This window comes from Bactrocera neohumeralis, chromosome 3 (assembly GCF_024586455.1).
Source record: "Bactrocera neohumeralis isolate Rockhampton chromosome 3, APGP_CSIRO_Bneo_wtdbg2-racon-allhic-juicebox.fasta_v2, whole genome shotgun sequence".
Lineage (NCBI taxonomy): Eukaryota > Metazoa > Arthropoda > Insecta > Diptera > Tephritidae > Bactrocera > Bactrocera neohumeralis.
In genome coordinates this window covers 6,455,928-6,481,320 of record NC_065920.1, presented here as the reverse complement: position 1 = coordinate 6,481,320, position 25,393 = coordinate 6,455,928, and the positions used below count along the sequence as shown (strand labels likewise).

General features: G+C 39.5%; 2 protein-coding genes and 1 long non-coding RNA gene across 6 annotated transcripts in view; 2 read left to right on the top strand and 1 right to left on the bottom strand.

Annotated features, from left to right (window-relative positions):
* Nucleotides 1-14,911, top strand: part of LOC126753343 (protein bark beetle) — a 30,869-nt gene extending 15,958 nt beyond the window's left edge. For 2 of the 3 annotated variants that reach the window (XM_050464705.1, XM_050464706.1), the window contains 11 exons: nucleotides 3,040-3,218; nucleotides 3,280-9,542; nucleotides 9,604-9,815; nucleotides 9,875-10,230; nucleotides 10,407-10,532; nucleotides 10,765-10,791; nucleotides 10,928-11,025; nucleotides 11,094-11,337; nucleotides 12,012-12,138; nucleotides 12,205-12,426; nucleotides 13,386-14,911. In XM_050464705.1, the coding sequence (XP_050320662.1) occupies nucleotides 3,040-3,218; nucleotides 3,280-9,542; nucleotides 9,604-9,815; nucleotides 9,875-10,230; nucleotides 10,407-10,532; nucleotides 10,765-10,791; nucleotides 10,928-11,025; nucleotides 11,094-11,337; nucleotides 12,012-12,138; nucleotides 12,205-12,426; nucleotides 13,386-14,504 (8,973 nt within the window). In that variant the 3' untranslated portion in view covers nucleotides 14,505-14,911. The remainder of the gene's footprint in view (nucleotides 1-3,039; nucleotides 3,219-3,279; nucleotides 9,543-9,603; nucleotides 9,816-9,874; nucleotides 10,231-10,406; nucleotides 10,533-10,764; nucleotides 10,792-10,927; nucleotides 11,026-11,093; nucleotides 11,338-12,011; nucleotides 12,139-12,204; nucleotides 12,427-13,385) is intronic. The other variant, XM_050464707.1, reaches the window with a different exon arrangement.
* A 1,387-nt stretch (nucleotides 14,912-16,298) lies between these two features.
* The window catches only part of LOC126753349 (uncharacterized), a 51,220-nt gene continuing 42,125 nt past the window's right edge, over nucleotides 16,299-25,393 (bottom strand). Inside the window, exon 3 of the long non-coding RNA XR_007666120.1 lies at nucleotides 16,299-16,365. This is a non-coding gene — a long non-coding RNA (uncharacterized LOC126753349). The remainder of the gene's footprint in view (nucleotides 16,366-25,393) is intronic.
* The window catches only part of LOC126753348 (uncharacterized), a 28,115-nt gene continuing 20,712 nt past the window's right edge, over nucleotides 17,991-25,393 (top strand). The window contains exon 1 of one of the 2 annotated variants that reach the window (XM_050464719.1): nucleotides 17,991-19,214. The gene's annotated coding sequence lies outside the window, so the exon portion shown is untranslated. Of the gene's footprint in view, nucleotides 19,215-22,358; nucleotides 22,985-25,393 lie in introns of those variants that run through there. The other variant, XM_050464718.1, reaches the window with a different exon arrangement.

The window sequence follows — 25,393 nt, the reverse complement described above, 5'->3', positions numbered from 1 at the left end:
GGGCTGGAGCTTGAAGCTGGGTTTTTTTGGAGGAAACTATGTCCAAAGTTTTAGCTAATCTTTAAAGTAATTAACCATTCCAGGTTAAGTAAAATCGTATACTGATGCGTATACCGGAAAATAGATATATTTGCCTGGATTTCTACTGAGATTTGTAATTGCACTTTTTTGACCTATAAATTGATGATTACTTAACTTCAAAGCTGCCTTGAGGGACTGGCAGATTGACATTAGCCGATGAGGGATGGTCTTCGTTAGAATAATCCATTCCTATGAATTTTTGTATCGCCTCATTTGAACGTGTAACGCTATCTACCGGCCTTATCGACCCATAATCATATAAAAAAAAACTATAATTTCAAACCCTCTAAAAATCTGAGAATCACAAACCGAACTTTCAGTTCTACAGAAATACTACATATTATTTATTATCTCTATAGATAATACTCCAAATATGGGGCAACTTTGTATTGAAAGCGCAATGTGTCCCGATTGATAATGAAACACGAAAGCAAATAGAACAGGTGCCAACGATAAAGTTAACATTACCAAAACACGCTTACACAAACAATTTGCACGTACTCGAGCGAGATTACGAAAAAGGTAAACAAAGAGCAAGACATTTCGAAGCGTACGAGCGGCTGCGCGAAAGGCCTGCGCACTTGCGCACTGTAATGTCAAAAGACCAATTTTTTGGGTGGGGTAGGCCAAAAATGAAAAAGCAACAATAAGAACAACACAAAAACAGTAGCTAAGCTGGCTGCCCATTAAGGCAGTGCGTAAAGTAGACGCGACCAGACAATTGCTGAAGAGCCATTTGGCATGCGGATAGCCGTGGCTTAGGTTAGGGTCAATGGCTATTTGACGCAAGCGCAATTTTCAGAGTTGTCCAATTAAAAAGTCGCAAATGTCGACTTTGGCTTTGAGTCACGACGTTCATTATGCGCACACACACATATATATAGACTTACAACAATAATAGCAAATATTACTTGACCGTCCAGCGCACGAACGGAAGTTGCTCTGATTGTCTGCTATGCGATTGCTGTTGTTTTTGCTGGCGGCGGCGGCGGCGGCGTTGGCTCTGGCGATGACTGTGACACGCCCCGTTATACGCCGTTCGGTTGCTTTGCAACGCGCCTATGCTTTATTGCCCATTTCGTGGCCTATTAGCGCGCCTATCTTCCTCCTTAGCTACACTTTTGTGCATTAAATCATTTGATGTTGTCGCTTGATGCTTTTTTCATTGTTGTTATTAGTATTTTTATTTTTTTTTAGGTTATTATTATTATTGTTGTTGGTTTTTATTTTTTGTGCTGGCGAATGGCTTGACAGACGGCCACTAGGTCGCGTTGGGTTAATTAGATTAGTTGGTTGCTCGGTTGGTGGATTTTTGTTGTTGTTCCTGTTGTTGTTTGCTTAGCTATGTATATGTACGTTGTAGGAGTTGGTTGGTGTGTCAAAGTGTTTGGCGCTTCAATTTAATGAGTGAATGAGTAAAAGGGTATGTTTGTGTGAATGTATGAATGAGTGAAAGACAAATTAAAGTTGACCCTTGTTGTCATTATTTATTGTTATTGTTAATGTGATTAGCTGTTGCTCATGACATAGTATATGGAAATTTATTTAAATTAGCGAATTAGCATCTTAAAAATTATATAGCTTTTTGCAGGCAGAAAACGTTCAAATCTGCTAACTATATTTATAATATGAACGAGTAGCATCAAAAAGTGTTAAAAGTAAATTTAATTAAAACATTTTTTCAATTAATTAATTTAATTAAAATTTGTTAAATTTAAATTAATTACAATTACGTTTAATTTTTTTTTTATAAAAAAATAATTTTAAGTAATAAAATCAATTAATTAATTTTTTTAATTAAATAAAATTATTTTTTTTAATAAAAAATTTTAAAAATAATTTTTATTTACAAATAGTATTTTATTTAAAAAAGTATTTTAATTAAAAAAAAAAATTAATTTATTTTAAATTAATTAAAGTTACGGCTACAAAAAATGTTATTTAAATTAAATTTTTTAAGCACTATTTTTGTTAAAACTTTCTAAAGATAATTTTAAAAAAAATTATTTCAATTAATTAAAAAAATTATTTATTTTAAATTAACTAAAATAATAAATAATTAATTTAATAATAAATAATTACAATTAATTTTTGGGTAAAAATTAGTTTTATATATTAAAAATTATTTTTATTAATTTAAAATAAACGAATTTTTTAGTTAATTAAAATAAATTAATTTTTTTATTAATTAAAATTGCGGTTAAAAAAATTTATCGTAATAATTAAAATTAAGTATAATAATAAAAATTAAATCCTCAGAACTATATTGCACACGAAAATAATTACCAACTGACCAAGATTTTTACTCGAAATATTTTTTAAACACCCATAAATAACAGTGCCTCTTGAGTATCGGACGGGAGTCAGAAGGTAGCGCCAAACTAAACATTACTATAGGCCTTCGGCCGTAAGAGACAGCACATATTCCACGGCTGCCAATGCTCCAACAAGAGACTTTGGGCAGTGGGTGGAAAATAATCCGATTTTTTACCAAATCTTCTGAGTTGCTAGATAAAACTTTATTTAGTTATCACCCGGTAGCACAATAGTCCTAAGTGCGGCCTGTGTCCGGTCGCCTGTGGTCTGGCGCTCACACGCCTCCTTTTTCAGCCAACCAATCAAGTATCGTTCCAAAATATAACCGAAAAAGGTTTTAGTCTCCTTAGCCTTTTTTCTAGATACATATGTATATCAAAACGACAAAAACATATATATGTACAAGGAACATTACTTCATTCTATTCTTCGAGTAGGACCTAATGCTAAACAATAAGGTAACTTGGAAATATTTCACTAGCATAAGGCAGTGTTAATAGATATGGAGCTCAAAACTTCTAAACTATTTTACAGTCCTACAAGTGAATGACATATGTACCTCGAATGCTTAAAATGCGGTTATTTTCGGCACATTTTTCTGAAATAGTCCTCTATTTTATACCTTTCTTCATTTATCTTCCAGGGAACACCAACATCACGCATCACATTAACAGCACAAGCGAAACCAATGGCTACACAGACAGATATCATAGATGCAGAGGTACGAGGCGCACGCTTAGTCGATGGACCAACGCCTTTAGAAGGACGCCTACAACTCTATCACAAAGGCTCATGGCGCGATGTCTGCACAAATTCGAGAAAGTGAGTAGTTTAAAAATTGTTTATAACGAAAATAATATATATTTTCTCCGAAATCCAACAGTTGGACGCTCGTGGACTACGCGGTCGCGTGTCGTCAAATGGGTTATGCTGGCGGACGATTTTGGAATTGGGTTGAACGCACACCAGGCTATCACCCACGTTTGCTCTACGAACAGCCGCGTTGTAAAGGTGGTGAGAACTCGCTGCTGAATTGCGCCTGGACAACGCGGCAGCTGGGCTCTGGTGTATGCGACTACCACAATGATATCGGCATACAATGTCGACCGTTGTACAATGCACCACTCGATAATTGGCGTGGACTTTATTTTCACAACGCGCCTTCCACTAAAACGCTCGGCTATAACAATATAGTTTACACAGCCTTATCGCAGTCCACATTACGTTATGTCGATATCAAGCATGCCGGTGTTGGTCGGGACTATAGCGTCAAGTCCGCCTTGGAAGCTATTGGATTGCCGCCTGTGTTGCAACATGTAGTAATCAGTCATTCGGCTTACACCGGTTTCAATGCGACCTTGCCGCAGGGAGGTTTCGTCTTGCAGAATGTGACTGTGCAGAAAAATAATGGTATTGGTGTGTTTGTGAACTCCAGTCAGGGTATGGTACAGTTGGACGGTTGCAATATTGTGGGTAACATAGCGGATGGTGTCAAGTATGTGGGACATGATTTGCGTGCGAATGAGCGTATGGATCGTGCGACCATTTATGATTTTTGCACATTGCCTACAACCTCCGGGCAGACTTATCCCATCTCGTTGTCCTTCACGCAAAAATACTATGCCGGCTCGGAGAAAGTTTGCGGTAAATACTTCTTCACACGTCCCGGCTATTTGCTTACGGTGCACTTTGAGTCCTTTGTGTTGCGCAACAATGAGACCGCCACAGTGGAGATCTTCGACGGTACTTCGGAGACGGATCGGGTGCTATTTGCATGGAAAGCGCGTAACTACACGCGTCCTCAGAGTGTGACGAGCAATCGCGAGAAGCTCTTCATGCGTATACAGGCAGACGCGCGTCAGGAAGTGAATGGCTTTATACGAATTACCACAGATGATACACGAGCATATGATTTACGTATTGCGAACTCGGTAGTCGAGGATAATGGCGGACGTGGTATTGCCATCGATAATATACGTTCCAAACTGCATGTGCATGGTAGCTTCGTCTCGGGCAATGGTCATGTATCGGGTGTGCATGTAACCAGCGGCGCTGGAGATGTGAATATCACGAGCAGTAACATAACATTCAATCAGGGTGGCGGTGTAAACATCACCTATTATGGCGGCAATCGTAATATATCACGTAGCGCAATTCAAGCGAATAAAGGTTATGGCTTGGCAGTTTGGCTAAACGATACCAGCGCACCGGACCGTGTAGAATATATACCTTTCAACCAAACGACGACAGTGGAATACTCACAAATCGGTGGAAATTTGGAGATAGGGGTCTTGCACGGGAACTATTGTCTACCCATTTGGGTCAACATCACAGGAAACAACTTTAACGGTAGTCTAAATAACGATGTGCTGGTGGAGTCCTGCTGGCGTTTCACTGCCAACAAACAGCCGAATATGCAATTACAAATCGGACACAATACCTTCGACTATAGCCAGAAAAACTCGATCTTTCTCAGCCCTGCACTCAATCTACAAGGCAAAATCGAGTTCAATCACTTTCGCATGGGTTCTTATGGTGCAATTTATATACGCAATGACTATATCTTTCAGGAGTTCAACTTCATGCCTGTCCGTCTGCTGATACAAAGTAACTTCTTTCGACGTAACAGCGGCGTTTATGTGGTATCATTGGGTCTATCGCCCTACAGCACACACGAGCTGCAGTCGTTGCTGTTCACACGCAATTTCGTGCGTGATAACAAGATCTCAGAACCGTTTGGGCCGCTGATCGAGGGTAGTGAGGGTAGCGATGGCTCGGGACGCCTCAATCCACGTTGCCGTGTCGCTGCTGCTGTTGTGGTTGCTTCCAGCAATGTGGACATCTTCCGCAACATACTACACAACTTGGACTCTGCCTACGAGGTGGGCTCACAGCTGAGTGATCAGAGTCAGATAATCAACGCCACATATAATTGGTTGGGTCACTCGGATGAGAATAAGATATTTTCGCGTCTCTTTCATCGCAACAATCGTTATAATTTGGCTAAGATACAGTATATACCCTACCTGTTACATAGCTCCAATCCTGGCTCGACGACAATGATCACAATGTCTACGCTGGTGCCACGCTTCTCGCAAGAAGGCTCCGATTTGATTGGCGGTGAAATTGATGGACAAGAAATACTCTCACCTGGCACGTACCGCGTAACGAACGACATCAATATACGTCCTGGAGGCAAGCTAACGCTGCAACCCGGTGTTACGCTTAAATTTGAACCCAGCGTCGGCATGATGGTCGCAGGTAAATTAGAGGCGCGCGGTCGTCGCCCAGATGATATATTCTTTACGTTGAAGCGTGAGACTGTTATCGCTATGGATAATTCGACTGACATGGAGCAATTAGATGTTGACATTATCGATGTGGAGACCGAGTCGATCATAGAGAAGAATGAGCCACCGCGTGTGCCGGTACGGCTCGTTGGAGGAGCTGGTGATTACGAAGGACGTTTGCAGGTCTACTTAGATGGACGTTGGGGCACTGTGTGCGACTACGGTTGGACAGTGTTAAATGCGGCGCTTGTGTGTCATCATCTCGGTTATACACTCAATCCGCGTGACTGGCGACTACACCGCTCACAAATGCCTACAGTGGGTGTGACTGAGGATGTGATTGCATCGAATGTGCATTGCACCGAACATGATCTCGATATAACCAAGTGTCGCGCAGAGTACTCAACACGTGGTGAGTTCGAGAACTCATGCACACATGAAAACGATGTAGGTATGCGTTGTTATGAGGGCGCTTGGGCCGGTGTACGCTTCAGCATGTTAGCCGAACGCGCTGACCTACAGTACCTAACTATTGAGAAGGCAGGGCTCTTCGATTACACTACAAATATCTTCAAGCCCGCAATACAAATGGACTTTGCGCGACACAATCTGGAGAATGTGCGTGTGGTGGATAATCTGCAAGACGGTCTGGGTGTTGTATATGCAGATCTTTATGGTGGCAAGTCGGTGAATAATATTAAGAATTGTGAATTCATAGGCAATCGTGGTAATGGCATCAGCCTGAAGCAGTTGGATTTGCGGATACAGGGTTCGATTATAAAGAACAATCGCGATAGTGGCATCTCACATGATCCGGTCATTTCGGCGATCGAGCAGAGTGAACTGGGTGGTTGGTTTAAAATGGCTGTGGACTTCAACACCTTTGAGGCTGACTACGATCCTTATGTATTGCCACGCGATGAAGGTCAAATTGACTTGGACACCTGGCAAAATAAGTATATACGCACAGAGCCTGTACGTGGTGAGTCGATAAGTCGCAAAATTGTTGTGCGTTGCCCCGCCGGTTATGTGTTGGGCATACAATTGCTCAACCCCGTACAAAACCTCTCCACGGAGCATATCACAATACTCGATTCGCAAACGGAGAACAGGCGTTCCTCTTTGTGGGTGCTCAAACGTGATCTCAATGTATTTCCAACCACGAGCAGCAGTTACGGCATTATCATTTACTACGAGAGCGGTACGAATGCTTTGGGTGGCGCTGTACTGCGTCTCTCTACTGTCACGGCACCAGTGCAGAATATACGTAATCGTGTCGTGAGCGGTCCTGTGCCTACGCTTAGCATACGTTCTACTAAGATACAGAAGAACTTTCGTGGCATTGCCGCTTACTACTACAATCGTTATATGGGCGATAATGGCGAGTATTACCTACGTAAGGCGAATGAGTCCATCAAAATTATGAATTCTGAAATCAGTACGAACTTTCGAGAGGCTATACTGGTGAAGTCGCCGTTCTGGGATGTGCAGTACAGCAACATCTCCGAGGTGACTATACATGTGAACAGCTCGATGATCACACAGAATGGACATGGCATAAGACAGCTTTCGAAGGATTTGCGTTCATCGAATAATCTCTTCCATTATGTGGTACAAGATACGACGGTCGAGGATAATGCTTTCGGTGGCTTCCAGGTCGCATTGCCCTACGTTTGGCAGTACAATGAGAATTTCACGCACAGCGTCTACTTCGGTAATAGCACTTGGCAGCGTAATCGTAACTTTTTCATCGACGTCAGTGGTCATTACACGGTCTTCAACATAACCTCAAATGTATTTTTGAACAATCAATGTCCGCGTAGTCTGATAACACTCGACGGTATGGAAAAGCGCATCAAGTTCGATTATAATCGCATCGAGAGTAACAATGCTAAATTTATTATGGAGCTGCGTGCTGACAGTCTGAGCGAGATACTGGGTGAGGTGCCGGCACTGATCGCCTACAATACCATAAAAGGTAATAGCATCGACTCAATGGCGGGCAATTTCCGTAGTGCGCCCATGCGCAATTATCGCCCACGTAAAGTGCGTCCGCAGAATCGTCTACCGAGCGCCGTCGTGCGTTTGGATGGCATACAAAATGTGAAGCTGTATCGTAACTTAATCGCAGAGAATCAAATGGATTACAATCTGGTGGCAGGTGTACGTTCGGCACGTCTAAATAACTACTTTTATGCCACGGAGAATTGGTGGGGCTCGAAGGATGCCAAGTACATCGAGTCGAAAATATTTGATTTCGATACGTGGAACGATCACGCGGACGTCATTTATCAGCCATTCCTCATTGAGGACACTTTCGATGGAAGCGTTTCGCTGATCGATGAGCACGACGAAATCATTGATCTCAACAATTGGACGGGTGGTCGTATTTACAAGGATCTGTCATTACCCAAACGTCTTGAGCCATATCGCATACTCTCCGACATCACTGTCATGCCTGGAGCCACGCTTTCCATACAACATGGCGTACAACTCGAGTTCGAGCCAAATGTAGGTATATTGGTACTGGGCACACTCTTGGCTACGGGTTATCGTGAGTCAGAAATTATAATGCGTCCCTTTGTGAATGCCTCGCATGAGTCGTATACAATGTTAACGAAACGTGCCATCGAAGATCTGAGTCAGTCGCAGGCATACGATTCCATAAGACTTTGCACGAGCGCACAGAATTGCACGACAAATCCACAGCTCTCTTTTGGCGGCATCAACGAAGGCTTTCTCGAGTATTTCAACCATACCACACTGCAGTGGGTACCGATTTGTGATAGCCGCTTCACCGAACGTAATGCGCAGGTTGTTTGTCGTGAGCTCGGCTTTGATCCGCTCAATGTCTATTATGGACACGATCGACGCATTGAGTATCACACAAACTCACTGACACGTATTTGGACCTGGGTGCAACCGCTGGAGTGTCGTGGCGATGAGTTGCGTATGGAGGATTGCGCCGAACGCTTAAATGGACAAGTTTATGGACGTCGGCACGAATGCCGTTGGGATGATGTGTTCGTATTTGTAAGTTGCAACAGCGCGCCCGAAGATCTCGTCTATTGGGGTGGCATACGTTTTGCCAATTCCGACTTTGAAGAGAATCAATATGGTCATCGTTTTCATGATAGTCTCTCACATGGACCGATCAATAATAGGCAGAGTCATTTGGAATATATACGCATTGAGAATGCTGGCATATTGCATAATCAGAAATCAGCCGCAATACAAGCGATACACAAGAATCCGACAATACGTTCGGTGACGATCGTGAACTCCGCACACCACGGTGTTAACTATATAGCACCCAGTGGCACGATGAACCTCAACTTCTTGAATATCAGCAATGCTTTTGGCGCTGGCATCAATATACTCTCGTTGACCGGTGAAGGTCGTGAAAGTGACGAGTCCAGCTTTACGCCACTTAAAGATTTGGATATACCGTATAAACTTTTCTCGCTCGTTGATATCTGTGATCCACAAAAGGTGCTCACCGTGGAGGAACGTATTTTAGTCTACTACAAGTACGATAATAACCCTGTGAACTGTGTCAAGATATTCACTTCACTATATCGTGCCAAACCGATGGGCTTCCGTTTGCTGCAATCGAATTTATTTAATCACTCGAAGGAATATGGACGCACGGATGTGATAAAACTTTTCGATGGCGATATATATAACGTAACTTCACGTTTTCTCGGCAAAATCGAATGGGACAGCGACAATCAGCGTAAGTTCTTCAAGACTGAGAGTCCCACTTTGAGCTTACAGTTGATTGCGAGTGGCGCGCCAGAATATCACGGTTTCATTGCCGAAATTGTAACGGTGCCGATATCTACTTTGGGACAATGTGAGTAGTATAGATTTGAAATTCCATAAAATCTAGTGCTTTATTATTTTTTTCGCCGCAGTTCGCGATGCTCAACATAATGTCACCTATACCCACATATCGAACGCAGTGAAGGGTGCTGTCACTTATTCGTCCGCCGGTGAGGTTACACCCACTCTTACGCTCACCTCGAATCGCATCCAGGGCAATTGTCATCAACTTTATGGCAATTTCTCCACTTGCAAGTCGGCGCTCAGCATTGATGTGCAGAATATGCATTCGCTGTACTTTATGGTAAGTCGGAGGTCACATGCGAAACTTGTCGCTCCTACTTATTGTATTTTTCCTACCAGAACAACTTGATCATGCATAATCAGGGCGGTCTGAGCATACGCGCCGACTCACGCGGTTCAGCCACTTCGCTACGCGGTTTCATACATCACAATCTTTTCTTTGGCAATCGCAATCGTCCAGCGTTGTATGTCGAGGGTCGTCAGTCGTCACCGTATCAAGAGATCGAGTTATATCGTAATTATTTTGCTCAGAACAAGGCCGGTTTCGAAGATGTCATCAAGCTGCGTCAAGTTGTCTCGAACTTCAGTTACAATTTCGTACATAGCAATGTTGGTGGACGGATTGTCGAGATATCGGGCTTTGAGAAAGTGCGTTTGCCCATCTATCAGACCACGTCGCATAATGGTTTTTATAGGTAAGTGAGAGTAATGAACTTTTGATTAAGATTTCGCCCGCTTTCTAAGGTCAGCATGTGTTTTGGGAATGCGCCGCAATGTAGGCAACAATTTATGCTGGTATTTTACTCCAAATATTCATAATCATTGCATACCTTTTGGCGCTTTATTAAAAAAACTATTTTTTTCTTGACAGCAATGTTGCCACAAACTGGATGGGTCGCGCTACAGTTGTCGCCGGCACTGCAGGTCAGCAGTATGTCGACAATATATTTGAGAATCCCGAAAACGATTACGAAATGATTACCGTTAATAACTCAATGTAAGTAAATTAGCTTTCAACCGGTATTACAAGTATAACTCAGTACTATAAACCGAAGTTTCTCTGATTTTTCTAACCCCCAAACAAATATTTATGTATAAGCCCACTTTGAACTTTTCTTTTCTATTTTTTAACCTCGTTTTTACAATAACTATCCACTACATATGTACGTGCCTGAACTATGTATGCATGCTACGTAAAAACACACACTCACCCGTTACTCTAACTGTAGTTTGAATGTTGATTATGTGATCAATAGGTAAGTGGAAGCAAAGTTATTAAAAAATAAATAAAAATGTCTCTTAAAAAACAATAAAAAAAATTCTCAATAAAAAAACAAAAAAAAAATTCATAACTTTTTACTTTTCTCATCATTTTCACTTTCCTCTCATTAGCACCATTGAACTATGGCGCTCAAAGATCGATGCTAGACACAACTATTGGAGCTATAATAACACGATATCGGTGCAGTCGCGCATACGCGATAAATCAGGTATGCATGCTAACGTTAGATGAAGTTTTGAAATTTTTTTTTAACTTTTTTATTTCCTCTTTTTTCAGATGATCCTCTGCTACTCGAGGTGCAAGCGGTGCCATTCCAAATGAACAATCTCACCATTCTCGATGGCAAGTGCCCGCCCGGTTGGTCGTTAGTGCACGATACTTGCTTCATTTATGTGGGCGCTCCTCTGACCTTCCATGAGGCACGCGCTTTCTGCCGTAGCGAGAACTCGACAATGCCTTTCATACGTACCGACAGCGCGACGTTGTGGAGATATTTACAAGGGCAAATGAGGCACTTGAAGTGAGTAAAAAGTATATATTTCGAAGACCTCGAAGACATATGTATATGTTGTGACACAAAGTTTCATCTTAAATCAATATTGAAGCTTTCTGATTCCGCAAAGTGAATAACAATAATAAACCTTTGATGTTCTGAGAAATCTTGTCCACATGTTGTGGTCTCTCAATTTTGTACTGAATTCTTGAATGGCTCTCTATCGCTTTTATTTTGGAACGCTTTTTTTAAACAGCTCCTTATTCCTTTTACAAATAGTCTAAATAGTCACCCGGTTTTTAGAATGTTCCTTTCGAAGTTCAGACACTTTTTTTGGTATCCAGAAAAGAAACATGGCTTCAGCTACGAATTTAGGGCCTACCGGTAATAATTCGCCATTGTCTAAGCCCGAGCTCTGTTGTAACTTTGATATTTTAAGATATCACTTGATCTAACGAAACTCGGAAACTCTTCAATAGATCTCTCGTTTTGTTCTACTAAATTCATCTTTCATGCTTAAAGGTTTATAACCAGACTGAAGACTTCTGTAAGCCTTTAGTAGTATTACATAACATAAATTATGCTAAAAACGTCATTTTAGCATCATTGCCATTTCCTTTCTATCAAAGCACTCAGACAAAAATTCCTTCAAAGGTATTCAAAAAGTATTAACATCTTCATCTCCAAAACTTTATTTACAGATACCCCGAAAAGGTGTGGATACAAGATTTCGATCACATCGATCGTTGCACGAGCTTCGCCTTCACCACCACCGAGGTTGAGGATTGCAGCAATGAGATGGGCTTCATTTGCGAAACAGATCCAAGGGTAGGCCATATTTTAAAACAATTAGACATATTTGGCTTCATTTAAATATATTTCTCACTCTTTCAGGTCATTATCGATCCGCTCTCTTGGCGCGCTGATATCTTCGCGATCAGCATCATTTCGGCTTTCATTTTGGCCATAATATTACTGATTTTGGTCGCCATCTGTTGGTATGCCAAGTCGAAGCATCGTCACGTGCAACGTTTACAGCGCAGAAATAGTATACGGCAGAGCTTACGTAGCTTGAATAGCATTGATCCGCAGGGATCGCTGCGTCGTCGAAACTTTGTATGATTATATGTTTATTAATTTTATTTTTTTTCCAAATTGTTTATGATACTTCCTACTTTATTTTAATTTTATAATATTTTTTTATTTATTCAAGAAAGTTTATTTTTCCTTAATTTTTAAGTAATCTTAATTATCCCTTATTTAATATCATCAAGTTATAAGGAACCCCTATGGGACTATTAAGTAGAAGGATTAATTTCGAAGATATATTTAAAACCTCATTTAATTTCTCCATTTAAAAGCCACAAATGATAGACAACAGACTTGTGTAGAGCTACATCCTACATTCTAGCCATTCCTCGTACTCAATTATCCCTTAACAGATCCTAGAGATCATGCCTATAATCCATTTCTGGTTGAAACTTTGTGGTAATATCTCAACCTAATGTTTTTTGCATTCTGAGCTGCTTTGTTTATATAATCCTGTTTCTTTTCCCAAAAAGCGAACGTTGAGTATCTATCAAACTCCATGGCTTGGGTCCAAAGATTTCTATTACTATTAAAACTTACTGCCCTAGCTTTCCAAAGATATTTTTACTCAAAAATTATTCCAGGAAAAAGTACTTCAACTCGAGTGGGGAATGTTTTGAGCAGTAAGTTCAAATATCAGTAAAAGCAGACCCGAAAGCAACTTGGATCCCTTTCCATTCCATGGGAGCTTTTGTCATCTCTACTTTCTTACCTGAAATGTTATGTCAGTTTTTGAGGTCTCTAAGAACCAGAAATAAGATACATTTCTTAAGAGTAAGCTCAGATCATAGTAAAGGTCCTGAAAACTGCTCTGAATAAAGTTTAGGTCTAATTTTTTTGCGACTTGTTATGTTAGTTATTTTATTATACTTTAAACCTTATTTGAAACCTTATTTTGTATAAATTTATATTATTTTACAGTTTTCATTTCACCTTTTATTTCCCCCACTTTTATTTTCTTCCTACGACTCTCTTTATTTGATTAGAATATGTCCACATCGACGGGCACGCTTTCTAAACAACTGGGGCAAGACTATAAAATGATGGGCAACGGCTCCATCGATTCAATGGACAAAAGTGTACTCAGCTCTGACGGCAGCTTCGAACCGTATGAGAATCAAACGGCGCATCCCAGCGAATATCAAAAACCGAACTACAATGAATATGTGAGTCAACACGCATTGAAGGGCGCTAATAAATCAAATGAACCATATAAAGTGGCGACAATTGGCTCGATTTCGAAAGCATCCACGGCGCGTGGCCGTCCACGACCAACCGACACATTCGAGCTTTCCTACCGCAACGAAGGTTTCCGCGACAATTCTACTTACGCCAGCACGCTGAACAACTCGGTGGCCACTAGCATAGCCGAAGACACACCCATCATACACCAGACCGATGTGGAGGATGGCAACTCGGATTACTACGGCAATGCCAGTACATTACCTCTGCATAGTGGCGGTAATGAGAGTCTCTCATTCCTGCATGAGCTCAAACAGAATCTACCACCGCCCGCCTACAATAAACCGAAGGCGCAGGGACACAGTAGTTTTCTACCCAGCGGCAGTGGGCATGGTAATGGCAAAATGCGTCCCACCAGCAGCTCACAGCTGAGCAATGACTCTCATATGAGTACGTTGCCGTATGAGCAAAAAATTGATAATTTAAATTTCACACCCACCCCACAAAAGGCGGAGGAAATGCCTTTGTATCGGCATGAAACCGCCGCGATCAGCGGACTGCCCACACCGCCACCCGACATGCGTCGCCCCGATTCCTACTACACCGCGGTGCGTAGCAGTAAAGCACAACCGCAGTTGTCGCGTATGGCAGCGGCGCCGCAGACTACGAGAGCGCTGGTGTCGGCGCAACAGCCGAGTGCTACGACACAGCCATTGGCTGGGAAGAGCTCGGTGCAGGGTCACAATCAAAACGGCAAACGTCCAAAGACTGTTTATCAAACTGCCAGTCCGGAGCCGACGGCATACCATCGCTCCCGATCCGAGGCGCTGTTAGAGACAGATTTCGACGATGAGTCGCCGAGCATGGTGCCGCTCAGTACGAATAGTCGCAGCTACAGTCAGCCACTGGAGACGGCTATGTAGACTTAGTGCAATGCGAGACAGTGAAGTAATACGAGGAGGCGACGAAATCGAACGAAGTTTAGCATATAGTGTAATAAGTAACGCATCATCACAATACACAAACGATAGAATCACACATGACGCACCTCTTTTTTACCGTTACATTAATTTATTATAAGTAATATATGCAGCTACTTTTTAAGCGCTTGAGAAACAAACTAAATATTAATATCTTTTATAGCATAAATGTTATATGTATTAAGCCTTTCGATCTGCCTTAATGCTACCTTAGCTAGCCGATGTACTGTTAAGCGAGTAAATATAGTAAGATGGAAGAAAAAACGAAAATATTTGCGCTTTTGCGTGTAGAGATTAAAACAAAAAATAATAAAAACGAAGTATAAAAAATTATTTAATTAAAGTGTAGAAATAAAAATCACATTCGCTTTGAACGAAAACTCATTTCAGTGCTTAAGTTACTATTGATCCATCCATTAGGCCTAAGTGTCCTATTTTAAGCTCATATGTATTAAATTATATAGATTTCATGTATATACATTAGACACTTGTAATTAATTAAATTAACGACTTTTTATTAATTTTATATAAATTGACTGTTGCTTAAGCGATATGCCTAGTATTTTGTTTAAAATTACAACAGTGTTCAATAAAGTGTTTAAAATTAAAAAAAAACGTAGTTTTATTAAATTAAACAAGAAAAAAGGTTAACTTCGTCTGCACCGAAGCTAGAATATCCTTCAGTTTATATGCTATAGACGTCTGATCGGCAACATTTCTTCAGAGATCGTAGCGTTGCTTAGAAAAATAATTCATGCCAAAACTTCGTGAAGATATCTTGTCAAATGAAAAAGTTATCCAAGGGTTTAATTCTGTTCGTTCATATTGTATAACAGCTAAATGCCATACTGATCCGATATCGGCAGCTTCTTAGGGAGAAAATGACGTGTGCAGAATTTCAGATCGATATCTCAAAAACTGAGGGACGTGACTAAGGCGACTCAGTTCATCAGCTGATCATTCATATATACATATATATTTGATAAGCTATCCCACGTTTCCTTTTGGTTGTTAGAAACATCCTGGCAAACTTAGTATACTCTTTTCAAGATATACAAATTCATAATTCCAACTTCACCTCGGAACAAATTAAATCCACCATTAAGAAGACAGTTTCAAAGCCAACGCAATGTTTCCCAAACTGTAACAAATATTAGTACAGTGGTGGCAAAATACAAACAATTTAGGTATATATGGAAGCCTGTTAATGACATTCTCTGATTATATTATTAGAGAACAAATCTGTTGCGGAGGGACTTAAGAAGCATAAGGTTTAAAATAATGTTAAGCCGAAACAATAAATAAATAATAAACCGGGCATCTTACAACTCTAGGAAATGTATAAGAATATGATCAGTATCATTAAGGACAACCTCGACTCGACCAATTTGTCGAAAAACAAACATTGCCACAAGTGTAGGCTTATCACTCATAAGAGTCTTCAACTTATGGGAACAGTGGGAGTCTAAGTAGCCGAAACGGACCCGGATTTTGATCCGGCCATAGACTGTCAACTCGACATTACTTCAGGGACTTTTTCTGGAGCTATAACAACAACAGGTCCTTCAGTTCAATTATTAAGAAGTCTACTTACGATATTCATAAGCGCAATAGACATGAAATATTATTCAAGACGAGTATATACAGAGGAACAAATTAACTCCAAATTCACTTCCACTTTTGGGAACTTTACTAATATAAAACATGTATTGTTAATAAGAATAGACTCACCTGTTTAAAATGCAGAAGTCATTCATTCTCAGCGAAGACTACATATACACTATTTCATATTTCACAAAATTAACTGAAAAAAATTAAAAAAAAATATTAATTAGTAATTAATAAATATTTTATTATTATAAACAAATTAATATACTAAACTTAATTTACTTATATTTAACTTGTAATTATTTTATTACTTTTATATTTTTATGCTGATTTTCGTATAAATTATAATTATTATTTTGTAAAATCATACTTCGACTGCCTGCTTTTGTTTAATAATCCACCCTTATAACTGAAATTTTTGGGTAGTGTACTTCTTATTTGCTCACCACTGTAGAGTTTAGAAGCTAATGTATTATTTACCGGCCGCTATGCCACCAAACTGTCAGTTTGAAATTCAATCACACCTAGTCTTCATTACAAAAACTCTTCTCAGTGCCTTTCTAACACGCCAAACAAAACATAAAAGCTATGCCTGGATTTCAATATCAGTGGCATTCAGTTACAATTTTCTGTATATATAATATTACTGATCTACTAAGAGCCAAACAGATTTCGTTACATTTTATGGCAACTAAACTAAACAACATTACGACAGGTTACTTTTCACAATTCCATGTAAAATCGCTGAGATGGTAATCAAGAATCATATTCCTACAAATTTATTTAAAAATTATATAACTACTAAGTCCCAAAAAAAAATTATACCGTTAAAGAGCAAGGCGCCAAGGAAACAATGGAACATCTCTTGTGCACTTTTACGACCTCGACAGGGCCCAAAGACACTGGAAGAGGTATCGTTAGTCAGGCCACATAGTCTATTGAAGTACGCGTCAAGCGCAGGCATGCTAAAGGATGACTACTCTACATGGTCCTCGTAACTGAACTCCATCTGGCACCACAAAGAACAAAAACTGGTCTATGCGTGGCTCTTTAGCCCACCAGACTAACCTAACTTATCAATAGTCCTTCCGGTCTATCTTAGTAGATCCGACTGTATTGAGAACGTAGTAACTGTCACCTCTCATGTTAGCATAGACTTTGAAAGGTATAATGCTACTTTCTTTCCCCCTTTGCAGGCTGATTGTGAATACCCGCCGAAAGATAACCACTTCGAACAATTTTTATCAACCGAATACGAGAACTATAGTACTTGGTCTAACTATACCAAATCCAAGAAAAGCAATATTTGGTTTTTAAGTAGAAGCGCTCTAATGCAGATATAATGCAAACCAAGACTTCTCGATTAATTACGTAACAAAAATATTTCTAGACCTACATGAAAATAATACACTTTGAAGCCCCTGTATTTTGACTATAAGTGGCAAGCGTTACTCTCGGCGTTAACTTGAAAATTGTTATTTGTTGTTTTTTAAGTATGCGAGAGAGTGGCGGCTGCATGCGCCGGGCGTAGAGTATAAGCATAGCGTAGCGCGGCCTGAGCAATGGTGGGCGCTGCTGAGCGCCATAAAGCACGCGCCACACGATGCTGGCGCTGTTTTACAATGAAAGCGTAAAATTTGTTTTCTTTTTTATGTATTGTACTCTGCTACACTTCCTTAGCACCGGTGAGAGCGTTTACGTTGTCTGCAAACGCGCAGCCAAAATAAAGTGCTCCAGAGAGCGTCTATTTAGCGCTCAAGGTTTTTTGTTAATATACTTTGTGCATTTTCACTTGCGCTGCCGCTCTACACAATTCAGCGCCGTAGTTGGAAAAAATCTCCAACAATACAGTGTTCATACTTCGATTGCGCTGCCAGTGAGCAGTGAAAACAAAACGCCAGCAGTACCTATTATCACTACCAGCACGTATAGTCCGTCCGCGGTGCTACTACTACTACAACTAATACTACTATTGGAAAATATAATTGCTACTAGCGCAGCGCGTTGCTTGTTGAGTTGTCCAACCGCACACCTACCACCCGCGCGCGTTACGAAACTGGAAAATTAGAAACAATAAATAATAAGAAAAGAGCCTAATTTCAACGACAGCTAGTCTGCAACGTCGTCGAAGAAAAACAAAAAACAAGTATTGCGGCAGTCGCGCTGCCCGTTCGTGGCCATTTATGTACTTAAACTCCGGCCGTAGGCGTTAAGACAGCACAGTGCGCTTGAGTGTTTGTTCGCAAATAGCATGATGTGTAAAACAATTGAGTAATATACTTGAGTATGTGTGTGCGCGCGTGTGTGTTCATACAAAAAGCGATAGTAGTGAGCGCGACTCCTAGTAAAAACCAGAAAGTAGTCAAACCACCAAAAGTTCGAGTAGCCGACAGCGCTACGATTCAGTGAATGCTGCTGGAAGAGGAACAAATAAAACTAAAAGTAACACAAAAAAAATTGAAATCAAACAAGAATTACTACAACCGCAGCGGCAGTGAAGGCGGCAGCAATACAGCCCACAACAACAACAAAGTTACGAGTAGTAAGCGTAGTAGTAGCGACAATCACTAGAGCCACAGCAGCCGCGACACCAAAGCGCTAGTACTGTTGCGGCTCTTGTTGAAGGCGGAAGGCGGAAGAGTGTGGTAATAATAGAGAATAGGTGATGTTTTCGTGACCCGCGTTAGACGCGTCTATGCGCTGCGTACAGCACAAGCACGGTAGAAAAGCAAACAAAGCAAGTTAAGTTTAAGGTACACGGAGGAAGTGCAATAAAATAGCAGTAAAAATAAAAATAAAACAATATTACAGCAAGTAAAAGCAATAAACGCGAACGTTGGCCAAAAAGTCAAGCCGGCGTCGGCAGCGCAAAATTAGTAAACGTCGCGAGCAAAGAAAAAAAACGAAAAACAACGAAAAGTACTAACTAAAGAACCAATAGCCGTAGTTAGAACAACAAAAACATCAAAAAGAATAGTGAGCGACGGCGCGCTATAGCGTTAACGTCGAGCGCAGCGCTGAAGCAGCGCGCACAGCGTACAGCGGGTAAGTACAAGTTTAAACTATGTAACATTAAGTATAAAGACGACGCGCCGTTGAGCCGCGGTAGGCTATATGCCTTACAGGCGTAAAGCGCGCTGTCAGTTTATGTTTATGGCTGCTTACTATTTGATTTGTTTTACAACGTTATCTTTTTTGCAGCAGCCGCAACTAAGCGCGTATTTGCAAAGTCACTTTTTGTGTCTCCCTTTAAAGTTTTATGTATAAGCGCCTAGGTTCAATAATTTTTTACAAATATTTGTACCAATGAAAGCAGCGCTGTTAGTTTTAAGCACGCGCTGCATCCTACAAAATAAAGAAAGAGCCAGAAGAGTGACTTAAACTGGTGCGGCGGATCAGCGCGGAAGCTTAGACTTACTTTATTTGCTTAGAAAACTCTAGCGCGTATTTATTATACGTTTCTAAGTACTTGCCGTACGTATTCTATGTACATAAATACATTTATTTTCATATAATAAAGTAAAGACACGAAATTACGAAATTTATGAAGCAGCGCTCAGCCGTAGTATAGTAGAATATACGCGCACAGCGCAGCGCGCTGCCGAACGGAGTGCGCTCTTTCTTGGCGCTCATCTTCCATATACTGGTTACCTTCATCCACATCTTCCGCTTTAACATTTTCGTCATTTGCTGTCGCTGGTACTGACGCTGACGCTGAAGCTGATTGTGCTTGCTGTAGGTGTGTGTGCGCGCTTCATTCTTATTGTATATATTTTGGTGACTCTTCTATTTGCAAACGTTTTAAGATTATCGTATACGCTTTGCTTGATTATTTATTATTTCATTTCAATTATTTTTTCACCCGTTTTCTCTGTGTACTGCGCTCAACTTGTCAACATCTTTGCCGTTGTTGCCTTTGTCATCATCATCATTATCATCGGCAGCGCACTTTGGCAAAACGGCTGAGCAATCAAGTGTGTGGGCACGTACGCGTATATAAATATTTATAGGCATATAAGAATATAAATAAGCTTGTACTAGGTGCTTGCTATATGAAAGAGCGGTCGAGCTCAATGAGCACAGTGAAGATGGTGAAGAGAGCGCACGTAGGCCTGTCTGCGGTTTTACTCCACTGGGACGATGTGTAGCGAGTGACGAGTGGGTGGGTGGCTTTGGCTGTGTGCTCTCACCCAGCTCATATGAGCTCATTGGAGTATAAAATATTATTAGTCATTTGCTCTCAGTGTGCAGCGATTTGCCATGCTTACCAGCTTGTGCTACGGAATATTTTAAAGCTTTTCGATTTTATTAGTAGGGATTCGAAATACTGGCAGTTAGTGAAGCTAGTGAGGCACTCTTGATTTTTAATTGAATTTTTCAGAAAATATCAAACAGATTGCAATATTTCTCAAAATTTCTACTCAAAATTTATTTTCTTGTAAAATTGATAAAAAAGAATAACGAAACGTGTGGCAACGCCTTATATAAAAATTACAACTCGTAACCTAAAACTAAAAATAACATAACATCTTTTTTCATAAATTTGTAGACAAAGGAAGCACGACCATTCATTTTGAAAAAAATCAGAGTTTTGGTTATAAAATGGTTATATTGGGTAGTCGAAAAAGTATTTTCGTATTTTGTCAATAGTTGTCATTGAATACGTTTATCTCCAATGCAACCAATCGCATTGTGTCATACCGTATAGAGTTGAAAAGGTGAGATTTTAAGCTTCATTTAACCAAAAATTAAGTTCGGGGAAGTTGAAAGAAGTTATAGCTGTTCAAAAATGAGTGAAAATAATGAAGAAATTCGCTATATTTTGAAATTTTTATATAGAAAAGTGAAGAATATTTGTTTATTTATTTATTAGTATAAATAAAAAAATAAGTTGAAGTTTGATTAGGAATACGAAAATACTTTTTCGACTAACCAATATATTGGTTATGTCTGACAGCGGAAGCTGAAAACTCTATGCTAAATATATATAATAAGATGTAGTGAATCGTAAGTAATAAAAAACTCAATTACCATTTTTTTATTGATACGTTTTTTGCATTTTAAGTGACGAACTGTAAATCTTACTAAGCATTTAGAAAAAATATGTGTGTTATATCTAACGATGGATTTTAAAAAGTTTGGTAGGGAAGTACAGATTTGATCAGCAGTCCACGATAAAGTCGCCCGTAAAGTTAAGCAGAGGTGAAATTTAAATGCGTGGAATATTCGCCTAAATGTAGGCAACGTTATACTAATATTTCAACGTGGTCTACCTTTAGGCGCTTAATTAAATTTGTTGCTATTGAAGCAAGAAAAATTGCAAATCATTTAATTTGATTGTGAGTTTCCAATTTTGTGTAATTTTAGAACAGAAAAATGTCTAAATTACGTGAAAAAGAAAACAAAAATATTACCCACTAAAATAATTATTTGGTGTTAAAGTTTTTCAAATCAAAACCTTTTTTAATACTAAAGAATTTCCAAAAATTTTAAAGTTAAATAAAAGTACAATATTTCGAACAACAAACAATCTGGCAGCACCCAGGAAGTTGAACATTTTGCAGCAAGTTAAGAACAGCAGCAACAATGGTGCATCAACCAAGAACCAAACCTCAACACTTGTGAGAACCATTAAGGCACACACAGGCACCCAGCAACGCGCTCAACGCTCTCGCGTTACTCGTGTGGCAAGTTCCACTGACTGACGCTTTGCGCAACGCCAGCTAACAAATGTGACGCCATGCTGCACTCGTAACTCACTTTTACGCGAAGCAGCAACAACACAAACAATGAGTTTTGTTGTAGCTATTGGCATGCACGGACACCATTCATTCGCTTGGTGGAGCAGCGCGTGCAGCCATTGTGCCGTGCATGCACAGCCACAAGCGCAACAACAAAGCGCCATCACTGTGTACTACAGAAAAGCGAGTAGTATATGCAAGCGTGTCCCTACATACATACTCACATAGATGTAAGTCAGAAAAGTATGTCTATATAAGCAGGCGCTTCCAAAACTCTTGTGTCTGCTTGGTTTTCGGCCTTTTGTGACTTGGCGCTCACTGCTAACGCTGCGCTTTTACTCTGTGACCAACAACGCGCGCGCCTTACACTCACCGGGCGCCACACTAAACTTTTGCTTTTCGCTGATGGAGACAATTCGTTTTTCAGTTTCAATTTCGTTTTCGGTTTCAGTTCCCTTTTGCAGCTTCAACAGGACACACAGAGCGGACTAACCAAAGCGCCGCAGTTGTTCGCACTTACTTACTACTACTACTAACTTACCACTACATAACACAGCCAGCTCTGCCAATACTAAATTTTATATGTATGCATATATATTTACATATATGTGGAAATATATATGCTAGCGCGCCGCACAAAGTATATGGCATAGTGCGCTGGGGCTGGCTATGAGTGATTGTTACTGTGAAACAGTGATTTTATGTGCGCCATTGTCGGCGCACCGCGTTGGTCCATGCCATCGATGCAGTGTATGAACGCGCGTTTGTTTGTGTGTGCCATTGCGCGAGTGCAGTGCAGTCTCAACTGTCAGTTCAGCCAGTCAGTGAAGTGCCGTGTACAGTGTAGAGTGCCATAAGAATAGCCATAACCATAGGAGCCGACGGCGTCCTAGCTGTATTCAGTGCCACATAGTTAGTCTCAACATTTTGGTAGCGTCGTCACTGGACGTCCGCAACGCCAATGTCAGTACTTCGAGCAGGACAGTGCCATAATCTTAGAGGCGCAGCCAAGAGTACACACTATTGCCAGCAGCAGTAGTAGTAGCAGCAGACGCAAGCGGTTCGTGAATTGCAGTAAGTGTGCCAGTTAAATTGACGTTTCACAAAATTTTTTAAGGATTTCTGTGAACTTTCCTTTTGTTACGCGCAACTTCTACAAATTATTTTGTACTCATTTTGGTTCCCTTCATATTTTTTCCATGCGCGCTGCTCACCGCTTTACACATTATTGTCGGCAGCGCTGCTGTCGCCTCAAACAGCTATGTAAGTCATATGTTGTATGCTTGCACTCCATATAGCTGCGGCGCTCTCGTTTATTTAGTGCGCTGTCGCCAATTTATCCGGCGAGCTTTAGCGCGTCGTCTATGGGCTAGCACAAAAAATGTTTGTAGACAAAACGTTAGCGGTTATGTCAGCGCGTTAATTTCTTTTGGACCGCGCTGGCCTTCATCGTCTTCATTGTCGTTGTCCGCGCCTGCATCCGCGTCATCGCAAGCGTTGCCTCACGCCTCGCGTCTTGCAGTTATGAGTACGCAAAAAGTGAGCGCGTTTCAGAAGAAGAGCAAAAGGGTAGCGGACAGTGTCAATGAAGAAGAGCGTGAGAGCGCGCAGGCAAGTGTGGGTAAATATAAATACGTTAGCGGCCAGAAAATGTGCGAATAATTTGTGTAAAAGTGCAAAAAATCTTTGCAAAAATAGAAATGAAAATCAAATTGCTCGCGTTGCAGGGGGAACGTTGAAAAATGGCAAGTTAATAATTGGTGGCATCTGTATATAGTATGTGTGTTATATTTAAAGTTTGGTGGCAAGAAAATTTAAAACAATTTTTTCTAATAATAAACACATTGACGTACTTAATTGAGTTCCAATCAATAACTAAGAATTGTCCGCAATTAGTTCAGTATTTAATTGACTTAAATTTGTTGTGGGTAAATATAGTAACTAATTAATGAATGACTTAATTAAAAGTTTTGGAAATTAAATATATATTTTTGAATATATAAGAAGAATCCTGTTTAAGTTAGTGACTAATTTTTGACGACTCCCCGAAATGGAATGTGATATATAATATTTAATTGAATACCAATGGCTTCTAGTTTAATGAACTCAACACTTAACTAATTAGCAAAAATTCAATCAAAAAGTTGAAAAGCTATCAAAATTGCTTCTAATCAATATTACACTAATCAATTGGATTGATATATAAAAACAATTGCCAGAATTCCAGGCGTGTGAACAACTTGAGCTCGTTTCGGAACTTAGTTGAGTAGTTTAGCAATTTTAACTCAATGCTATAGTCAATTTACTAATTTAAGAACAAAAGTGATTTAGAATCTTAACTAAATAATTTAAATGATTAATTTGTAACTAATTAGTGATTAATTGACTAATCAATGAATTTGAAGTAAAAGTCTTCGCTTAATCAATAATTTATTTATTTACATTAATTATCATTTATTGAGATTAATTTGTAACTAATTAATAACTAATCGACTAATCAATGAATTAGAATTAAAAGTCGACACTTGTAATAGAGTGCATCTTTAGCCAGTTTCGATTATTTAATAATTATTTTTTTGAGGTTAATTATTAGTTATTAAGATTAATTTCTAACCAATTAATGGCTAATTGACTTATCAATGAATTTGAATTAAAAGTCGATACATATGATGAAGTCCGCCTTTAGTCAGTCTTAATATAATTAATAAATTATTAATTAATTAAATAGTTAATTTAATCAACAGTTAATTTTTTTAGATTAATTTGTAATTAATTAATGGCGAATTGACTAATCAATAAATTTGAATTAAAAGTCGACACATGTGATGTAGTTCGTCTTTAGCTAGTCTTTGATTAATCAATAATTAATTTATTGAGATTAATTATTGTTTAATAAGATTAATTTATAACTAATTCATGGCTAATTGAATAATCAACGAATTCGAATTAAAAGCCGACACATATGATAGAGTCCGTCTTTATCTAGTCTCTGATTAATCAATAATTAATTAATCTCAATAGTCTTAAACAATTAATGATTGATTAATCAGAGACTAGCTGTAGACTATTTCAATCGCAAGCCATTTAATGGCAAAGTGATTGCATAATCGATTATAATGCCCTGCTACCGAGTATAATTAAAATGCAACTTTATCCAAAAAAGGATTAGCAACCAAGTTCACAAATGATTAATTTTATTTTCCGCTTAGTTAATTGACTAGTCAGTAAAAAATTTCGCAAATCTTTCCAATTTTGACTTATAAGCGACTTAATTGATTCCTATGCTGGAGTCATTATGTTTCATTCAATGACTGCTAATCATTTTCTGGCAAATGGAGGCGAAAGAATAGACAAATATTAAACAATTTGTCTTATTACAAAGGAAATTGAATGATGGTCTCTTACTTTCTAGAGAAAAGATATTTTAGTTAACGACGCTCAGAATTGATGGCGACGTTTTATTGGGTTTTGTAAATTCGTTTA